The following is a 22,065-nucleotide window of genomic DNA, read 5'->3' on the forward strand; positions in this document are numbered from 1 at the left end:
TAGTTTATGTTTACTTTATAGAGTAATTTATTTAAATAATATGGTTAATAGTTATACAGGTATTGTTTCACTAGCTGTTTTATAATATGCTTATATGCTATTATATTTGAAATGTTTTACATATTATTTTCACAGTTTTTTATTTTATAAAATAATTTTTTACAATGTTATTCAGGCATACTTTTTGGATTTTGATAATTTACCCATTTCAATTGTACAGCTTAATTATTTCTACTAAATTTATCAAGGTATGCAACCATCACCACAAACCAGTTTTAGAACATTTTCATCACCCCAATAGGATCCCTCATGTCCACTTCAGCATTTTGGGAAGTCTGGTGCATTCTGAACCCCAAGCCCCAAAGGGGACATTTTAAAAGGACATTAAGAAGTCTGTACTCAATGGACTTGTATGCATGCATATTAGCATAACCAATGGACACAGACACTGGGGCGGTGGGGGCTTGCTCGGGGTGGGAATGGCTGGGAGAGAGGGGTCAATTGAGGAAAAAGAAGACATATGTAAAACTTTAAACAATAAAAAAAGAAGTTTGTACTATAACCGAAACAAAGGTTATTTGTCTTTCTCTATTAATTCCTTCACCAACATGGATAGAAATGGTAAATTGTGAAATAGTATAAGCGCTCAGTACTAGCACTCAAAAAGTTGTGGCTGCTGGTAATAATGAGGATTTTACTTTATCTTACAAAGGCTGCAATATCCTGAAAGGAAACTGCTCAATTTCCCTCATTTTGGCTTTTTGTGAAACATTGCATTACAGCAAAAAATTTATAACCAACCCTTCCCTTGAGGAAATTAGTGCACTGTAGTGCAACTTCATTTAAAAATGCTTGTGGTGCTCAAAATATGTTTTCAATTTTCAGGTGGGGGTTGGAGGGGTTGCATTTCAAGAAACAGTTCAAATATAAAGCATTTTCTGCCAGAGACCTGAGCAAGATAGCAGAATGGCTAGGTATAAGAGGTTAGTGAGCCAAGGCTACCTGTTGTGCTATTGTATGTGAATGATGTAGAGCTACAGTTACCAAGGGTAACCTTATTCCAAGTGAGGAAAAAAGATCACAAAGGAATCACACTGTGTACGTGACTCCATATTTTCTGAAGCATTTCAGATTTGTGATGAAGAGAGCAAATATTCGGGGGCTTTTCTACCCTTGCCAAGTAGGAGGCTGCTTTCACTGTATGCTCTGCTTTTCTGGCTACCCAATATAAAAAAGGCACTTTTGGCCCTCGCTGGTTTGGCTCAGTGGATGGTACATCAGCCTGCCGACTGAAGGGTCCTGGGTTCGATTCCAGTCAAGGGCACATGCCCAGTTGTGGGCTCGATCCCCAGTGTGGGGCGTGCAGGAGGCAGCCAATCAATGATTCTCTCACATCATTGATGTTTCTATCTTTCTCTCCCTCTCCCTTCCTCTCTGATATCAATAAAGCTATATATTTTTGTATATATTTTTGTAAAAGGCACTTTTGACTTCCTAACTGTCATTCTGGGAGCACCTGGATTCTCGGAATATCAGGCCATGGGGAAACCTTCATGGACTTTGTCCACTTGGGTAAATATTCCTAATTTCTGAGGTTTCTGAATATACTCAGAGGACACATCAGTCTTCCACATCACTCCCAGCAGACATGCATAAGCATCTACTTACTGCTCTGTGACTATCACATGTGTCACCTTAGAACTGTGTAGAAGAGATAACCTCACTGTGCCAAGCCAATTAGGAATACAAACTTCCAACCCAGAACCTGAACAAGCAAGAAAGTAAATGATAGCTTAGAGACCAAAAGAGAGACCAATAGAGTAGTAGCAGGATATTCGAGGAGCAGAGTTCGCACCTAAGCAAAGACAATAGTCAGGTGTGCCTTTCATATTTTTCTTTTTCAAGTATTCTCTAAAAATATGAAAAAAAACTGCTACTGGGCCTTCTGCTATCCTCCAACATGTGGGACATAGCCCTGCCTTTTGTCCAAGCAGTCAGGGCTGAGCGATGTACCTTCACTAACTTCAAATTTCCTTACGTGATCCTCCAAAGGCATTGTGAACTTGAGAAATTCCTGCAGCCATCCAAGGTTGGGGGCTCATGTGTTGCAAGACGATTTTCCATGGGCCTCATGTTTCTGAAGGTGTTATAAACAGAGGCACTTTTCCCCATACTATCTTTTTCAAGTATATTTGCATAGTAAACAGCCTTAGAAGGCAGAGATAGCACCTCCCTTCAGAGAAAAGAGTAGGTAGGCTTATCATCTATTATAAAATATTTGAGTTCCCTAAGCTTAAGGCTCCTCTCCTGTAATGCAACCTGCTGAGTGTGCAGGAGTCATCTGGCCATCTTTACCTTACCCCATGGGAATTAGAGCTCACACAAATGCCGATACTCTGGCCACTGCTATTGCTGTGAGATATAAACTGCCCTTCATCTCTGAGCCAGTAATTTCGTGTCTTTAACCAGCAACCATGAGGCTAGGGCAGACTAATTTGTTAGTTTGCAATTAGGGTAAAAATCTCAGATCTTTCACAGCTCTTGAAGACACGTTCCTGCCATATCAGTCTACACACCACAGAAAGGAGAAAAAACTTTCTGAAGATTCAGAACATATAAAACAACTGGTAATCACACTGCTATTTGTTGCAAAGGCAAAGAATTCTAGATTTGTGGAGAGACCACCTAATTTCCTAATGTGACACATAATATATATAATTTCAGGATGAAGTATTAAAAAAGCTTCCCTTATGAAACCACTGCTTGAAACTTGTCATGAAATTAACATTTAGTCCCTAAAAAGGGTGCCATTTTTCATTTTTATTTTTCTCTTCAATAAATAGGTAATCTATGTTTAAAAAGTACCCATGGGAAGCACTAAAGCTCTTTTTATTGTGAACGAATCAAGGATTGCAGCTTATAAACATCTTTTCCTTTCCAGAAATGAACATCATGCAAATAAAGTTGCTTACCACACTTCTAGATGCTGACCTACAGACACTGATTAGGTAGTGAGCCATTTACTTGTTTTTATCACTTTGCAATCATTGGGTACTGAAAACAGCTTGTATGAATTCAGACAAGGTATCTTTATCTGGGACTAAAAATGAAAGTCCAAACTGATGGCATGAGGAGAAAAACACTGACATTCTGACACCTGAAAAATAACTTCAGCCTTCAAAAGCAGAGAGGAAAGTAGGGCTAATCTTGGAAATTCTGATGAGTTACAGTCACTCACACAGACAGCAAAATATAAGAACTTGATAGAGTGAATTATTATCGGGGATCAACAGAGTCTCTTCCCCAGAGTTTCCTAGCACACATAAATAAATATTGACTTCACTGAAGATATCTTCAGAAATTCTATCAAAGGAAATGGATATACTTGGGCACCAGAGTATGTTATGTTCTCAGTAGGCAATGTTTCTAGTAAGGAAATACCATAATGGAGACCTAGGTATACTGTTAAGATCCAGAATAAAAAGTAAATGCACTAAAAACTATCTGTTGGATTAATGAGCAGATTTCAAACATTGCAACTGGAAGAGAGACTATTCCTCACCACTGGTCCTGCTCATATAGACTCTAGGCAATGTGATTTCACTGTGTCATTGAGTCTTCCATCACCTACATAAACATTCCTTGTCCCCCTAGAAATTGCTCTGAATCTTTAAGTATTACAAAAACTAAAAATCTCATGCCTTTTAGTACTTCATTTGGAAATACTATAGCAAATGACTCCAAGGAGAGAGAATGAATTTAACAACTGATTGTGCAGCTGGAAAAACAGTAGAGAGTAATACAATATATTAAATAAGATAATAAAAACCTACTTAGCCTGCATTTGTGGAATGAAGATTCTGCTGAAGGGAGATTGGAACTATTTGATAGAGCAATATAAAATAATCATTAAAAGCATGAGCTATGGAGTTAGAGAGATCCGGTTTTGAATCTTAGGTCTGCTACCTGATAGCCAAGTGACCTGTGAGGGTGGCAACAGAGTCATGGTTATCTTTCCGGGCACTCCCTGCGATCCCCAGAGTAATCACAGTGTTTCTACAATTAGAAGCTCAATAAATGTTTCCTGCAATGAATCCAATTTCAGATAGTGCTAAAAGAAATATCACAATGAGGAAAAAAGGAAGAAATATTGGTGGTAGAAAAGGTTGCAATTTTGCACAATAGTCAATGAAACATATAACAAGCTGAGGGTAAAGAAATTTTGGGAGAGGAAGCACTAATGCTAGGAAATTCTGAGATGAATCAATAAAAAAGTACATGAGTACAAATGGAAAAATAAAAGTGCAATCCACCATGTGAGGATATATAAGCAATTATTTTGGGGAATAAAGAAAGTAAATAAAATAATCATAGAAACTCTGGGAAACTTTCTGGGAGAGCAATAAACATCTAACATGTTGATTATTACTCCTTTAATCAGTGGACAAATTATAAGGTGAAATGTACAATAGCTATGCATATAATCCATACATAGGTACATGGCAATGGTAATCAAAATGGTTTCAGAATAAAAACAATGGCATTTTAAAAAGGTGTGGCATTCAACAATTTGGGTGTTGTATAACAACAATGTTGAAAATATATATATTGAAAACTAAGAATTCATATTTGCTTCGGGTATAAAGTGTGGAATTCAATAATGTACTGATAAATTTAACAGTGATATTCTCACCCATATACAATTTTTTAACTCTTTATTGTTCAGATTATTACGGATGTTCCTGTTTTTCCCCCCCATAGCTTCCCTCCACCCAGTTCCCATCCCACCCCAGGCCCTCACCCCCCACTGTCCTCGTCCATAAGTGTAAGATCTTTGTCCAATCTCCTCCCACAACCCCACAGCCCGTTCCCCCTGAGAATTGTCAGTCCACTCCCTTTCCATGTCCCTGATTCTATTACAATCACCAGTTTATTCTGTTCATCAGATTTTTTATTCATTTGATTTTTAGATTCACTTGTTGATAGACATGTATTTGTTGTCACTTGGTTGTTCATAATTTTTTGTCTTTACTTTCTTCTTCTTCTTCATCTTAAAGGATACCCTTCAGCATTTCATATAATACTGGTTTGGTTGTGATGAACTCCTTTAGCCTTTTCTTGTCTGTGAAGCTCTTTCTCTGACCTTCAATTTTAAATGATAGCTTTGCTGGGTAGAGTAATCTTGGTTGTAGGTTCTTGCTATTCATAAATTTGAATATTTCTTGCCACTCCCTTCTGGCCTGCATAGTTTCTTTTGAGAAATCAGCTGACAGTCGTATGGGTACTCCCTTGTAGGTAACTGTTTTCTCTTGCTGTGTTTAAGATTCTCTCTTTGTCTTTTGCCCTTGGCATTTTAATTATGATGTGTCTTGGTGTGGTCCTCTTTGGATTCCTCTTGTTTGGGGTTCTCTGTGCTTCCTGGACTTGTAGGTGTATTTCTTTCACCAGGTAGGAGAAGTTTTCTGTCATTATTACTTCAAAAAGGTTTTCAATGTCTTGCTCTCTTCTTCTGGCACCCGCATAATTTGGATGTTGGTACGCTTGAAGCTGTCCCAGAGGCTCCTCACACTATCTACATATTTTTGGATTCTTTTTTCTTTTTGCTCTTCTGGTTGGTTGTTTTTTGCTTCCTCAAATTTCAAATCTTTGGCTTGATTCTTGGGATCCACTAGTCTACTGTTGAATCTCTGTATATTATTCTTTATTTCAGTCAGTGTATGATTAATTTCTGACTGGACCCTTTCCATTTTTTTTGGCATGCTCACTAAGATCCTTGAAGGTCCCACTAAGTTCCTTGGAGGTTTACAGAAGATTCTTGAGTAACCTTATAACTGTGGTTTTGAACTCTATATACAGTAGTTTTCTTTCTTCCATTTCTTTCATTTGTGACATGTTTCTTTGTCTCTGTATTTTGGCTGTTTCCCTGTGTTTGTTTCTATGTATTGGGTAGCTGCTAAGTCTCCTTGAGTTGATAGAGTGGCCTTGTGTACTAGGTGTCCTATAGGGACCAGTGGCTCAGCCTCCCCAATCACCTGAGGTAGATACTCTTGGTGTACCCCTTTGTGGACTCTGTGCACAGTACTGTTGTAGTTGAGCCTTGATTGCTGTTAGTATCACTGGGAGGAATTGACCTCCAGTCCAACTGGCTGTGAGGACCAGCTGTGTCTACAATGGAAGAGCTGCTGTGCAGGAGACACCCTGATGGGGCAGGACTTGCTTCAGTGAGGCTTTGGTACTCACTGAGTCTTCCTCTTGAGTGTGTCACATATGGATGTGATGAGCTGTAATCTGGTATGATCTTGCACTGACCAGTAGGTACACTGGCTCTTATATCTCCAAGGAGGTGCAAAGTCAGCCACTGCCTGGGGCCACCCAGCAGGAGTTACAGAGAGATCTGTAGATTCCTCATCTTTGTATCGGGTTTGGAAGTGCCCAGACAAGGCCCAGCTGTGAAGCAAGGCAGGCTGCTGTTGGTGCCGCTTTGGGCCTTCTTTTGATAGCTTTGGGGCTCCCTGACCCAGCTGCAGCTTCTTTGACAGGTTTTAGGCTGAGAAAGGACAGACCATTCATATGCAAAAGCCACTGTGCACAGCTTGGGTGGGGTTGTAAATTGGGTAGGGTGGGGTCTCAGGGAATCTCCAGGGTGGAGTAAACAGCAATGGCTGCCAGTCAGCCCTGCACTTGGGAGGTTCTAGCACAGGAACAATGACTGTTGTGAGCACCTCCCTCTGGAAGAAAGCCGCCCCTGCCTTCCTGCCCTGAAGCCAGACAGTCCAGTTTCTCCCCATATGTGTCTGGGTCCCCCAGAGTCTCGCCCAGCACTGGAGCTCAGAGCAAGTGGTAGCTTATATCTCCCTCCGGATTAAAAAAGTGGCACACCTGGGTGCCAGCCCATTCCCTGCCTCCACACCTCCTACCAGTCTCTATACGCTTTCTTCTTTACCTGTCTAGTTGTAGTACATCCACTCAGCTAGCTTTCCCGTGGTTCTGGAAGATAGTTGATCTGTATTTTAGTTGTAATTTTGATGTGGTTGTGGGAGGCAGCAAGTACAGGTGTTTACCTATTCTGCCATCTTGGTTCTGATCACCCATATACTATTAAAGATATACTGGACACTTACTATGGGCCAAGATATTTAACCTAGCTCACAAATGTAGTTAAAGGGTCAAGATAGAACTATTTACAGTCCAGTCCCATCATTAATACTAACTTGGAGTTTGCAGTACAAATTTTCTCTCTTTTTTCCCCCTTCTTATTCTCCCTATCCTCTCTCTCTCTCTCTCTCTCTCTCTCTCTCTCTCTCTCTCTCTCCTTTTCACACACAATTTTTATTCACTTCTGAGGATTAAAATAACATTAAACATTCTGGGACTTAAAAATAAGTTTATGCACAACTCATTGTCCATTTGGCACTTAGAAAAATGTAATAAAAAGAGTACTGGACTGGGGCTTAGTGAGTACCTGCCATGTGCCACAAACTTTGCCACATACTTTGAACCTATCAATCATTATAATTAATCCCATAAAGCAACCCCATTTTATAGATGAGGAATCCAAGGTCCTAACTTTGCCATTAATTGCCATTCAATTCCAAATAAGGAGACAGGGCTTGCGCCCAAGGGAGTATCAGAAACAGCTGGGGCACTTTTTAAATAACAAATTCTCTGTCCTCTCCACAGACTTATGGTATCAAAATCCTCAGGGTGGACTCCAGGAATTTGTTTAACAAGTTCCCCAGGTGATTGTGATGGTGAGCCAAGTTTGCAACCTGGATGTTTTACAACATCCCTACATTTACTTGCATGCTTTCACTTGGTAGAATTTAAAACTATCTTATGGAAAATGAAAGCACTAATAGGTCATACTTATAAAAATTGAACAGTTCCACATTCACTTAGAAGAGCAAAATGCCCTTCATAATCTGTACATGAAATGCCCTTATTAATCGGTACATGGTAGCCACCAAAACAACTGGGTAAAATCTCTATATGGCAAACCTCATGGCATAGCTTATAGCTAGCTAAAAGGCTGTCCCAACAGAGCTCAGGAAGAACATATTATCAAAGATGTTTCTCACTACAACTTAATCTCAAGTAGGACTGACTGGCAAGGTTTTACTTATTAACACAATAGGAAAGTCACAGTGTTACAGAAAATAATCTCATTAATGCTTTAGTTTTAAATCAGTTTTTGCTTTGGGGCATTCTGTGGATTTGTTAAAATGAATAGAGTTCTGTAGTCTATTCAGCCTTCACTTACCCTCCTCCTGTATAAATGGTTCAGCCCTTCTCTGACCCATAGAGAATATGGGCTAGATCACACCTGGTCAATGATTTCCCCACTCCCACCATTTGGTATATATTACTTAAGTTGGTGATCATAAAACATTAACAAGGCAGAGTTTACATATGCTTTCTGGTCTAGTTTAGGCATCCCTGGGGGAAGGCAGACTTCACGCTCTCATAACCAGCTGGAAGCTGGGGGCAATCAGACCTTTAATGGCCAAAACAGAAAGGGACTGCATCACCGAGCACCTCTTCACAACCAAGAACTTTCTTCCTAAATGATAATGACATGAAATGTACTCCCCCTACGCATTTGCACACACACACACCTGCACACCTAAAATATAGCAGGTTTGGCAACCTAAAATAGCTATCCAATTTAAGTTCACAATGTTTTTGTAAAATCCTAATGGAGCTTTTTAGAATGAAAGCCTGGGACAGTCTAATGGGAGAGAGACGTACAATGGAAAGAACACTAGTTAGATTGTAACAGCAGAAGATCTTGGATTCTACTTCTGGTTCTTCCATTAATCATATAATTTTGGGCAAGTCTCCCTGGACTTTATTTCTTCATTTGTAAATCAGTGGAATTGAACTAGATAATCTCTAATGATGCTTCCAACACTCACATTATAGTGACATGTTGATTATGGTAAGATTTATTCAGTTGCATGTCTGTCAGTCAACTAGACTGACTTTTTCAAGACTTAAGAACTATGTCTTAAATAACTTTGAATATCCAGCACCGGACAAAGTGCCATGAGCAAAACAGATGCTTAATAAAAGTTAATTAAATAAATATTTATGCCTGGAGCCTGATCAAAACCATTTATTTAATTCCTTATCAGCTAACACATGACCAATATCAGAGGCAAACTTAAAACATTCCTATACTCTATCTTTAATGTTGTCTCATTATTTTTCCTCTTATTGAAGACATTTCCACACCCCTGGCATCCTTGCTTTGTGTCTGACACATAGTGAGCACTCAGTCAATATAAGGTTAATGAACATGTGAATGCGCTAACTTTTCATTTTTCTAGTTCTGTGAAATTTACTTTTGCATAAGGCCTCAGAATCTGGTCTTGAATTATAAAGCAGTCAAGGAAATAATTAGTCATCAAAGAACACTATAGTTAGATAGGGCATTTCTGTTCATTTTACTATAAAATATTTTCTTGGCAAATGTGTTTTAAATGGCTAACATTGTAAATGGGACAATTGGAACAGCTCCATAAGTAGCATCATTTCTGTCCTCCCTACTACTTTAATTCACCAAAGAAACCAATTATCCCTATCATTTCCAGAACTTAAAGACAAGGTTAAATGGCCCAATCTGCCCTACATATTCTGGGTAAACAATGTCTCTGAGTACATAGCAGTTGCACCGCTTAGAAACTAAGAGTATAAGTCAACCAAGCCTATGTTTGAATCCCAGTTTCCCCCACCTTTACTTAACTAACTTTGAGATCTGGGGCTAGGTATTTAACCACTCTAACCTTCATATTCTCTTGTGTAAAATGGGGACACCAGTAAGGCCTATCTCCTGGGTTACTGTGAAATAACATGCAAACTGGCCATCAGAGCAACTGAAATGTAGTAGCAAGTCAACGATGGTAGGGCATTAGATGATTCTGTCACCACCTTCCACAATGCTGGTAGCATTCAGGAATTATTCACCACCACCTTAGTGGGATCTGGCTAGTAGCTCCTGGCTGTATATTCTGCTCTACATTGTAAAGTGGGTGCCTCCCATGGTTCTGAATGTATGCACTCTAGCTTAGCAGGTATAATGTAACTAACAATGTGGAACTGAAACAAAGTAAATTGCTGCTTCACTTGCAGAACTATCCCATCACAAACCCCATCAGGCGGTCATATAATCAAGACTGTAAAACAACAACTTTGAAAACATGTTTGGCCTTGCTTATGTTCATATGTAGGTTTAATTAGTGGGTTCTAGATAGGTCTCCCGAGTTTAAAGTCATTACTTAAAATGGTAATGTGATATATATGATTAAGAACATGAGAGTGAAATCAGAATAAAAGAAATCGGTGATAACCTAATTAAATGGAGATCTAATCAATTTCTGAATTATGGATTTTCCACTAACTATAGCTGGGTACCCTTGGGCAAGTTACAGTTTTATTGAGCTTTAGTTTTTTAATTTATAAAATGAAGATAATAGCTCCTACCTCAAAGGGCTGTCATGAAGATTATGATAACTAACAACAATGGTATTAATAGCTAATATTTACGGAAGATTTACCATGTACCAGGCACATGCTAAGTGCTTTAATATATTATTCCTTGTGAAAAAGATATTACTTTTATCCCTAGTTAATAAATCAGAAATATGAGGCTCATAAAGATAAAATGATTCACCCAAGTTCCCACAGCAAAATTCAAAGCCAGGCATTGTGACTCCATAACCTATGGTCTCAATGTGCTGCCTAACTATGTGAAGTCATTCAGACTCTCATCTCTTCCAACCCTCTGATCTTGTTCTCACTTATCTTTAACAGCACCTGCTATTAGCCAGGCTTCCCCCTCCCAATAGGACCCAGTTTCTCTGAAAACTGTAGACTGGTACTCACGGTGGTGGTCAGCTTCCCTCCATTCTTCTGGACATATTGGATGGAATCATGGATCGTTGAAAACAGTCCAAGCAGCACATTTTCCATGTCATAAATTCTGTACATGCCATTCACCAATTCTTCAAGAGACAGAATGTATTCTCTCCAGTATTTGTCAATCTCCACCACACCTGCCATACAGCCTTGCATGACCACGTTGCAATAGCCACCACAAGGCTTAACCATCATCAGTCCCTGGCAGTAAGAGCAGTACCACATTCTGGTGAGCATTCGGCCACAGTCCTTACTAAACTTCAGGTGATCAGTTGTGTTGATCACTTCGATTCCTAGATTCAGGGCCTGGAGGAAGATCCTAGTAACTTGCAGTGACTTGGAAACCTGGGTCATAATAAGCTTGGGGAAATTCCCAAATACTTTCAGGTCACGCCTTGCACTACGGAGGCACTCATTGATGTCTAAGGCTGACTCAGGCAGGCCTGGATTCATCAGCTGGGTATAGATAACTGGAAACAGGCTATCAAATAGTTCATTGACCATGTCATCCACGTTGATGTCAGAACCCAGGATGTAGAGAGACACATCGGTAAAAAATTCACCTACAAACTCAAAAGCTTGTGGGGTCAGGCTCGCATAGTTGTTTTTGAACATGGCATTGGTGTAGTTCTTGGCATGGCGAACAACAATTTCAAAGGCCTCTGTAAAATAAGAAATAGAGAAATGCCAACAAATTAAAGCATGAAAATACAGGGTATAATTGAATTAGAAATTTCTCTATTGCTGTGGTGAGTAAGGTCCCATTTGCCTTAAATAATTGACTCATATTGCCTCAACTCCTGCAGTTGCCTGCTCTTATAAATCAATTTTCCTTTCTGAATAGAAAGCCCAAACCCTGATGTGTACATAAATTCTTAAACACACTAATTATATTTCAAATGACAAAAGGCAGGATTCAGTTAACATTTTGCCTTTCATGAAAATTCTGATTAAAAATAGGCTAAATGAGAATTTATTTTTCTTTCTCTCATTGATTTATTCAGTTAAAAATTTCTTGTATTTCAAGTCATTTCATTTTTGGACAGAGACAAATATTTGACAACAAATCATATATTATATAAACTCACGTAATAATTTAGGCCTGTTCAGTCCTGGAGGAGAGGCAAATTCTTAGCCAACAATAAAAACTATCACAAATTTAACCATTTTTGGTAGATTTTCCTCTAGATAACTTTAAAGAGAGCTATCTGATAGATTGCCATATCTGGAAATGGAACATATTCCTTAAATGAGTATCTGGATGGAAACAAAGCAATCCATGCACTTATCCATATATTTGAAATTGAAAACAACACCTCCTGGTATTTGCAAGGTGAACATCTGGAATTATAATTGCTAAGCTTCTTTGGTAAATTTGGCTTCCAGTAGAAGCTTTATCTATTCTTCAAAAGCTATGAATTCAGGATTACATCTGCTGCCCCTGCCCCTTGGCATAAGACCCAATTAGTATCATTGATTTGAAAGAGAAAGTAGTCATGTTGCCATCTTATTTTCTTCAAACTGAAACACTCCAGACATAAATTATTCCAAATAATCAGAGTTCTACATTTGTACGAGGGAAGAGAAAATAACTAAATAATAGGTTTTTCAAGAAATAAGACAGTTTAAAAACAAACAAAATAACCAAGTTTCCTAAGACATTTAAAACTAACTTAGTACTTTCTTTCATTTCCTTCCAAAGTGCAAAGGTCCCTGACAGATGTACTCCAAATGATGCCAATTCATGAGGCTTGAAAAATCAAATTATTATCACGTTCAGACTACTAGAGAGATTATATACTCCAACAGCTCCTTGGGATCAGTTAGTCCAGCATCTCAGTCAGCTATGGCAGAAGTGATGTCTAGGTTGTGCCACCACCATCTGCCCCAGATCACTCACAAGGTAGAATGTGCTTGCTAGATTATTCCCTTGAGCTTATGGCTTGCCCTGCAATCTTGAGCAGATGCCAATGCAATTTCACTAGGCTTCCAAGCCCAGTTGAGAAAGTTAATCTTCATTTTTATCAATTGCTGTATCTTCATATGTTTGTTTTGCTTTGTTTAGAATGTCAAGCAATTCCTGGAAAGTTTATCTATGTTGTAACAATCTCTTCTTAACCCCATATGCTACTTTACTCTCCAACATTGAATCTAAAGATTTAATGAGGCCAGGAGATCATCTAGCCTCAAACAAAGGATCCATCAATGAATTATTTAAAATCATCAGAAACATGGAGATTTAAAACTACTCATTAATTTTTTAAAATAATTTTTTATCTATTGATTTTGAGAGAGAGAGAGAGAGAGAGAAAGAGAGAGAGAGAGAGAGAGAGAGAGAGAGAGAGAGAGAGAGAGAGAGAGAGAGAGAAGGATGGGGAGAAAGCATTGGTTGGTTCTTAAAGGTGCCTGATCAGGGATCAAACCCACAACATTGGCATATCAGGATGATGCTCTAACCCAGCGGTTCTCAACCTGTGGGTCGCGACCCCTTTGAGGGTCCAACGACCGTTTCACAGGGGTTGTCTAAGACCATCGGAAAACACATATATAATTACATATTGTTTTTGTGATTAATCACTATGCTTTAATTATGTTCAATTTGTAACAATGAAATTGGGGGTCACCACAACATGAGGAACTGTATTAAAGGGTCGTGGCATTAGGAAGGTTGAGAACCCCTGCTAACCAACTGAGCTACCTGGACAGGGCATACTCATTCATTTAAAATTTAACTAGCACTCATTTATTTTATATATCAGGCTCTGTGAAAGGTACTAGGCATATATAAATGCTAGATAGATTGAGATATATAATACACCATCTTTGTATTAAAATGCTCACAAGCTATATGGTTTAGCATTTACAAAGCATTTCTAAATATATTATAATATCTACTTTTTGCAACAACTTTATGATTTGGTATTGCAGTCCCCGTTTTATAGAGGATGAGGTTGAAATTCAGCAGAGTTTAAGCCTTGTCTCAGAGTCACACAACTGCAAAGTAGAAGTAGTCAACTCAGACTGGTTTCTCTCAGTAATGGTTACACTCTAGCTGCCCTCGGCCATAAAGCCAACACACATAATTTCAAAAACCTTTATAGAAAGTTAAGTTCTTTTTTAACCTCATTATTTTTCCATTGGCTTCTTTTTTTATTCTTTATTGATTAAGATGTTACATATGTCTCCTCACCCCCCTAGTGTCCATGTCCATTGCTTATATGCATGCACACAAGTCCTTTGGTTGATCTCTAACCCCTCCTCTCACCCTCCCCTGCCTTCCCTCTGAGGTTTGACAGTCTGTTCAATGCTTCTCTGTCTCTGGATCTATGAACAAAAATAGATTCACTGGCTTCTTCTCTGTGAATGGAAACATATTAGGATAAATTGCAGCCCAAAGACCAACAAAGCGGAGTCATACTTACACCTTTGCCTTGGGAAAGCCTGAGATAAGAGATACGTAGATCTCAAACATGTAAGTTACCCTAAAATGAATTCACTACAAGGCAAATTTCATCTCTAGCACAGGGCATTGGTTCTCTAATGTGCAAAACATATGACAGTGAAATTCCATAGACTATACTGCCATAACTTTTTTTTAAAGTTTCTGTTACTAACACTGTTGGATCAATAAAAAAAAATTACAAAAGATCATGAACTCTTCTGGAGAAAGAATTAACAACAGCACATACTGCCGTGGGGAAAGGAGCTAGGGTTTCATATCTAACGTGAAGCTCACATGTGCTCCCTGCTCCAACTTTCACAGCTAAGAATCCATTTAGCACATCTCTAGGTGTTGCCCATCCCCCTTACTTCTATATCACTGGGCAACAGACCAAACCATAACCACTCAAGCAAAGACTCCTTGGGGACTTATAGGAGCCAACACTAGATGAAAAAGGATGCTCAGTTTGAGGTTGGCAACTTGAGATTTAATGGAATGAAGCCAAGGGCTAGAATTACTGCAAGGATGTTCAGCTCATTGATTTTTTTTTGTCAGATAATATTTATACCCTTAGGGTAGGGGAGGTTTTCCTCTATCTTTTTCCTGGGAAGTGGTCAAGAGCTATGTCCAGGAAAATTTGGAACAATGTAAAATCAGAGATACTATGAAAACTTAGCTACTAAACAGAAAATATTCTAATTTTTGTTTTACAATATAAATGATACAGAAAATAGATCTAATAAACTGAATTAATATATATCCAAATATAGCAAGGTTTCTAGATTTGCAAATGTCCTCATTACCATCCTGGTCACCACTGTTTGGACACACTTTAGTATTGTTAACATCCTCCATAGATTATGGTACTCAAAAACGGACACAATTCTCCAGATGTAGTTTGATATGTGAAGTGTGCAATCAGGCTATTTACTCCCTCTAAATGGTTCAATAACTTCTTCCCCCTGCCCAGAACATAAAGCCTATCACTGTAGCAAAATGACCATTCTTAGTATTTGGTGCTGGTGTTTCTGTATTCAACCTAGACAGAAAGAAATGTGTTTTCATGGGTCTTTTTTGGTAGAAGACTGGATATTTTTTAAAAGGATAGTGTACTTGTGGTTGGTAAATAGGAATAAATGAACCAGGGGGTTTCCATAAGCCCTTAAGAATAAGATAGTCTTTATATAAGTAGGTTACTTTTTTCAACGTAGTTTTTCAGCATTGTAAGAATGGCAAATACTTTATAAGAAGAACTTTTTTTTTAATTCCTAGGATGAATGCAACACCATGGGTTGGGCTCAAAAATAGTCCTTGTTTTCCAGCATAGGGACCTTAATAGGAAAAGAAAACTGAAAATATGAAGTACCTACAATGTACATATCAGGATCTGTAATAAATTTGCTCACATGTGTCCTCTCATTTAACTTTAACAAAACCATATGTATTTGGTATTATTTTTGTTTGACTGGGGAAGAAGCTGATACACAGACAAGTTAAGTGACTCACACAAGGTAACACCTCTAGTTAAATGCTAGGGCCTGAATTTGAACGAAGATGAGTCTAACATCAAAGCCCTTGCTAATTCCACAACATACTTCATCATTGAAAACTGGTTGTTGGGAACTTCTAGTCTCAGCTCCAACATAAAAAGAGCTTGGAAGTCATCATTCCCATAAAACTTCATACTGAAAGTCTAATTACTTCGGTTCCTATTACTCAATAATATATCTTGTCTTTCTTTCAACAATTACAGGCTATGCTAAAAGGCAAAAAAAAAAGTTTGAAGAGACAAATCAATGATCAGAAAGATACTAAAATATAGCACAGACTTTAGATAGGTGAAATAACTATTACAAATATGTTAAGGATTCTAATGGAATAAGTGAACATACAAAAACAAAAAGATAATATAAATACAGGGGTGGGCAAAATTAGGTTTACAGTTGTATTGTATTAATAATATAATAATATAATAATAAATATTAGAATAAATTGTTTCACATACCACTGTAAATCTACTTTTGCCAATTCTTGTATAGAGATGGAAACTGTAAAAAATACCAAAACTAAATGCTAAAAATAAAAAAAAACATAAACAAAAATGAAATATGCCTTTCATGGGCTCATCAGCATACTAGAAAGAATCAGTGAGGTTAAAACATTGCCAAGGGAAACTTCCCAAACCAAAATGGAGAGAGAAAAATAAGAATAACTAAAAAACAGAAAAGAATATCCAAGAATTGCGAGACAAATTCAAAAGGTATAAAATGTATGTAATTGCAATTCCATAAAGAGAAGAGAGATTGTAGTAGAAGAAATATTGAGGTAATGTCCAAAAATTTCACAAAATCCATAATAGACATGAACCACAGGTCCAGGAAGCTCAGAGAATAACAAGGAGATTGACTACCAAAATATTTACTCCTAGGCATATTATATTAAACTACAGAAAGATAAAGAAAACATATTCTAAGAAGCCACGGAGGAGGAAACTATTTTACCTATCATGGAACAGGGATAAGAATTACATTTAACATCTAGGCAGAAACTATGCAAGCAAGAAAAGAGAGAAGTGAAATATTTAGTGCTGAAAGAAATCACTAACCTGGATTTCTGATTCCAGAAAAATTATCATCGTAAAGGGAAGAAGAAATAAAGAATTGATCAGACAAAAAATAATGAAAATTTCCAATTGCAAAAAATGTTAAAAGCAGCTTTGCAGGGAAATTATAAGTCAGGGAAAGAGAAAGAAAGGAAAGAAAGAAAGAAAGAAAGAAAGAAAGAAAGAAAGAAAGAAAGAAAGAAAGAAAGAAAGAAAGAAAGAAAGAAAGAAAGAAAATCAGAGAAAGAATTAATAAAGGTAAAATGAAATCATTTGTTATAAGGTACCCACACCATCAGTGAGGCAATACAATATAGTGAGTTGAAAGTAGACTTCAGATAGTTAAAAATATATATTACAAAATTTAAGAAAAACACTACAATTTTTTCAAAAAGAAATATAATTGATATGCCAAGAGATGAGAAAAAATGAAATAAAAAATAGTTCAGTTAAAACCAGAGAAGCCAGGAGGAGGGAGACTTGGTGAAAGAGGCGAAACAATCAATCAGAAGTGCAAATTGATAGTTACAAAATAATCATGGGTATGTAAGTAAAGCACAGGGTATATAGTCAACAATGTTGTGATAACTATGTATGGTGACAGTTGGGCTACTGGAAATATAAAGGGGAAAGTTATAAAGTATATGATTGTCTTGATGGAGCAGTGACTAGAACCATTGTGTTAACTCACTCCCTCTTTTTCTCTCCCAACCTGCTTTGACATTTCTTTCATGAGTTAGGGAGTTTTAACACACAATAGATGCCATATGGCATCAATGAAATTTTAATTGGAAAAACCACCAGAAAAAGTTAATGGACCAAAACACCCAAATAGGTAACACATTTCAATGTTATTTTTGAATACTCAATGATTTTTTTTTAAATCAGCCACATGAAAATGGCAAGATTAGCCCTAGCCAGTGTTTCTCAGTGGCTAGAGGATCGGCCTGTACACCAAAGGGTCTCGGGTTTGATTCCTGGTCAAGGGCAGGTACCTGGGTTCTGGGTTCTATCCTCAGCCTGGTCAGTGCACTCGCAGGAGGCAACCAATCGGTGTGTCTCTATCACATCAATGTTTCTCTTGCTCTCTCCCTCTCCCTCCCTCCTCCCTCCTCTCTATTTTCGGAAAATAGATCCTTGGGTAAGGATTAAAAAAAGATAAGATTAGATTGTAGGAAAAGCACCCCACCCCCCATTTTCTAGAATAGTTCATACAGAAGAGACTAAAAGTGTTGCTCCAACTTCTGTTCCATTTTTCTGGCATTTTATGTTCCACATGAATTTAACTAGAATTGAGCAAGCTTAGAAATAAGTTGCTATTAAATATAAGCCATTTATTTGTGCAGACCCATGACCAGACTATAAATGTATGTAGTCTTACTTTTTAAGTTTCACATACTAGGCTTCTAAATACCAAGTTACATCAATTAATTTTTTTAATTGTGAAATAAATATTTTTCAAGGCTATTGCATATATCATTTCATTGATAGGTAGACAGACTGATAGCTAGAACAATAGAGTGATAGATATTTCCCCTAAGGGTACTACAGACCAGAGAAGACAATTAAAAATGATTCACTTGCCCTGGCCAGTGTGGCTTAGTTGGTTGAGCATCATTCCATGCACCAAAAGGTTGCCAGTGTGATTCCCAGTCAGGTCAGGGCACATACCCAGATTGCAGGTTCAATCCCTGATGGAGTGCATGTGGGAGGCACCAATCAAATGTTTCTCTCTCTCCCTTGCCCTTCCTATCTCTCTCTAATCAATAAAAACATATTTTAAAAAACCATTCATTCAAAGGATTCTCAGAAATAAAAAATGAGTATCCATAACTATTGGAAAATTTGCAACCCCGTAACAAGTTGACCAACCCTTTGCCCCAATAGCCCAATTAGTTCTTATTTACCTTCCATTCATTTTTCTGAAAAACTAGGTTTTTTTAACCTTCTAAACACTGTGATTCATGTATCCAATCATTTTTCCGTTTTTACATTTTTTTATTGCTTAAAGTATTACAAAGAGTATTACATATGCCTCCTTTTTTTCCCCCTTGACCTTCCCCCGGCCTCCCCTACCCCCCAGTGTCTTGTGTCCATTGGTTATGCTTATATGCATGTATACAAGTCCTTCAGTTGATCTCTTACCCCCCACAATCCTCCCCAGCCTTCCCGTTGTAATTTGACAGTCTGTTTGATGCTGCTCTGCCTCTGTATCTATTTTTTGTTCATCAGTTTATAATGGTCTTTATTATCCATAAATGAGTGAGATCATGTGGTATCTTTCTTTCATTGACTGGCTTATTTCACTTAACATAATGCTCTCCAGTTCCATCCATGCTGTTGCAAATGGTAAGAATTGCTTCTTTTTTACAGCAGCATAGTATTCCATTGTGTAGATGTACCACCGTTTCCGTTTTTACATTTGTTGCTAAAAAGCACAGACCAAATTTATGGTCTTCCTCTATCAAGCATAGTAAACTTCATGTCATGTATTATGTGTCATAACTTTACATCATGCTTTCCTACCTGTATTTTCCCCTTTCCCTGATTGTTCCTATGTATTTTGTTGCATTATATCTTGCTTTTATTATGTGCACTTTTGTAGAGTACTTTACATTTTTGGGGGTCAAGGTAGGATAAAAATGAATAGGAAGGTATATAAATTAAGTGGAGAGAAAGAGGAACTCTATCTACCATTTTAAGACAAAACATTGGTTCAATAGTATTCTTATGAGTTTGAGCAGCAACTAAAATATTTGTATTCATAAATGGCCAGACCCTTGTCAGTGACTCATTAGCAGCCTAACATTGTTTTCCAAAGCAGTTATCAGGGCCTGAGTTTGAATCTACATACACGATCCTTCGAAAATCTTTTATCTTCTGATCCATTTATCATATCTTTAAAATTTTGGTCAAATGTGTGTAACAACTTTAAGGTTAGGTAGGCACTAATAAGTCCAGCTTAATCATGGCTCACAAAATGTCTGTTTTCACATTAGGTTCAGGAATAAGCCACCCTTGTGAAATCAGGACAGTGGCTAAACGGAAGAATGCTGGGAACCCTAGACAAAGACTTATTTCTAAAATTAATAAAACTTTATTTTAAGAAAAAATTGTCTTATAGAAGCCAATTGGGTTTAGGAACTCATTTTACTGTGGATACACCAAGAACATCTCTTATAAATTATTATAAAGGACTCTTGTGGGCCAGCATTTTTCATGCTGAAACACACCTTGCCCTATGATCTTGATGAGTTAGTTCTGTTGTAAGATATAATCATTAGTCTTATTTCATTCTTCTCTGTTTCCTAGGCTTTCACTTGAACAAACTAATTGTTGGTTGATTGGAAAATAGTCATACTTACTCAAGATTCCTATGGCTAAGAAATGACATCTACCAAAAGAGGCACTAAGGTCACATTTTCAGATCTTACAGTTCATTCTTTACAAAAGAAAGCCTGATAATATCTAAGGAAGTAAAGGTCTATGATTCCTCCTAGAATCCACAATGACATAGTTTAAAAGTCCATATTACTCATCAAACCATTCCACTTAATTGAAATCTTTTCTAAAAAGTTAAAAAAAATAAGGTCCTTCTCCAAAGAGTTTATGGGGAGAGGACATGGATTACTCCAGTCACAAGAAGAATGGCTTATGCCAGCTAGACCCAAAAATCACTAAGACATTCTAGATCTGGTTATTTTCTTATCAACTTGTGAAATTTCTTTTTTATAGTGTATGACCTTAATTCCATGAATCAATGCTAAGGAGTTTCTTCTCTTAATCACCTTTTACTGACCATAGCTTAGGAAAATAAAAATAGGCTTTTGAAGATATACTGAATGAAAGATTATGCTCTATAAAGAGGAAATAACTTCATTTAAAGGTTTTAATCCAAACATTTTGGCAGTTCTTTTCTCTAATAAAAAAACTAGGGGATCTTTTGTGTTGTTGTAAGGACAATTAATGTGTTCATTTGAAACAGTCTTGCTCTTGTCTGCTCTTCTCTCTTTCTTTAACCACTTAGACCAGTAGTTCTCAACCTTCCTAATGCCGCGACCCTTTAATACAGTTCCTCATGTTGTGGTGACCCCAAACCATAAAATTACTTTCGTTGCTACTTCATAACTGTAATTTTGCTACTGTTATGAATTGTAAGGTAAATATCTGATATGCAGGATGTATTTTCATTGTTACAACTTGAACATAATTAAAGCATAGTGATTAATCACAAAAACAATATGTAATTATATATGTGTTTTCTGATAATCTTAGGCGATCCCTGTGGGGGTCGAGACCCACAGGTTGAGAACCACTGAATTAGACACTAAATGAGTATCCTAGAAAGGTCGATTATCAGTAGTTTATGCAACCATTGTTGTTGGAGAGAAGTACGACTGTAACCTGTTACTAAAATATTTCATAGCACTTTGTATTTCTGCAAGTGCTTCACAGCCAAAGCTTTAGTGATTACAAAAGCAACATACTCCTCTTCCTCATGGTTACTGCAAATGCATTCTCTCCTTCTTCCTCGAGATGGCTTAGAGTTTATACAAACACACACTCCCATGCATGGCCTTATTCATTCATATATTCAACAAGTACCCACTGCACATTCTTTGTAACAATTTTCTTTTTTCTTTTCACACATGGAGAGCCATGAGATTACTGTCTACTCGCTTATAAAAGACTAGAAACCTTGGCCTGGCCTGCGGGATTGAGCTGAAACCAGCTCTCTGACTTCCCCTGAGGGGTCCCGGATTGAGAGAGGGCACAGGCTAGGCCGAGGGACCCCACTAGTGCACAATTGGGACCAGGAAAGAACCACAGCAGGGCTCCACGGTGTGTTTGGCCCTTCTCACCCAATTCTAATCTGCCAGACCCCAGCAGCAAGCTAACCTACCCATTGGAGCATCTGCCCCCTGGTGGTCAGTGCATGTCATAGTGACTGGTCAAACATTCTGACACTTAGCATATTAGGCTTTTATTATATAGGATAAGGTAGACCTAGGATAAGAGATATCAAACCTAAAAGTTTAGGCTATTGCTTTTCCGGCTGTGCCATAACATGGTCTCCTAAGACATGTGTCCAAATCAAATTTCA

At 37.7% G+C, this 22,065-nt stretch overlaps 1 protein-coding gene across 1 annotated transcript in view; it reads right to left on the reverse strand.

Moving 5' to 3' along the window:
* GPC3 (glypican 3) overlaps positions 1 to 22,065 on the reverse strand; it is a 407,972-nt gene that overhangs the window by 165,468 nt on the left and 220,439 nt on the right. The window contains exon 3 of the mRNA XM_081081149.1: positions 10,885 to 11,579. Coding sequence (XP_080937275.1) covers positions 10,885 to 11,579 — 695 coding nt within the window. The remainder of the gene's footprint in view (positions 1 to 10,884; positions 11,580 to 22,065) is intronic.

Source organism: Myotis nattereri (genome assembly GCF_964212035.1).
Source record: "Myotis nattereri genome assembly, chromosome: X".
Classification (NCBI taxonomy): Eukaryota; Metazoa; Chordata; class Mammalia; order Chiroptera; family Vespertilionidae; genus Myotis; species Myotis nattereri.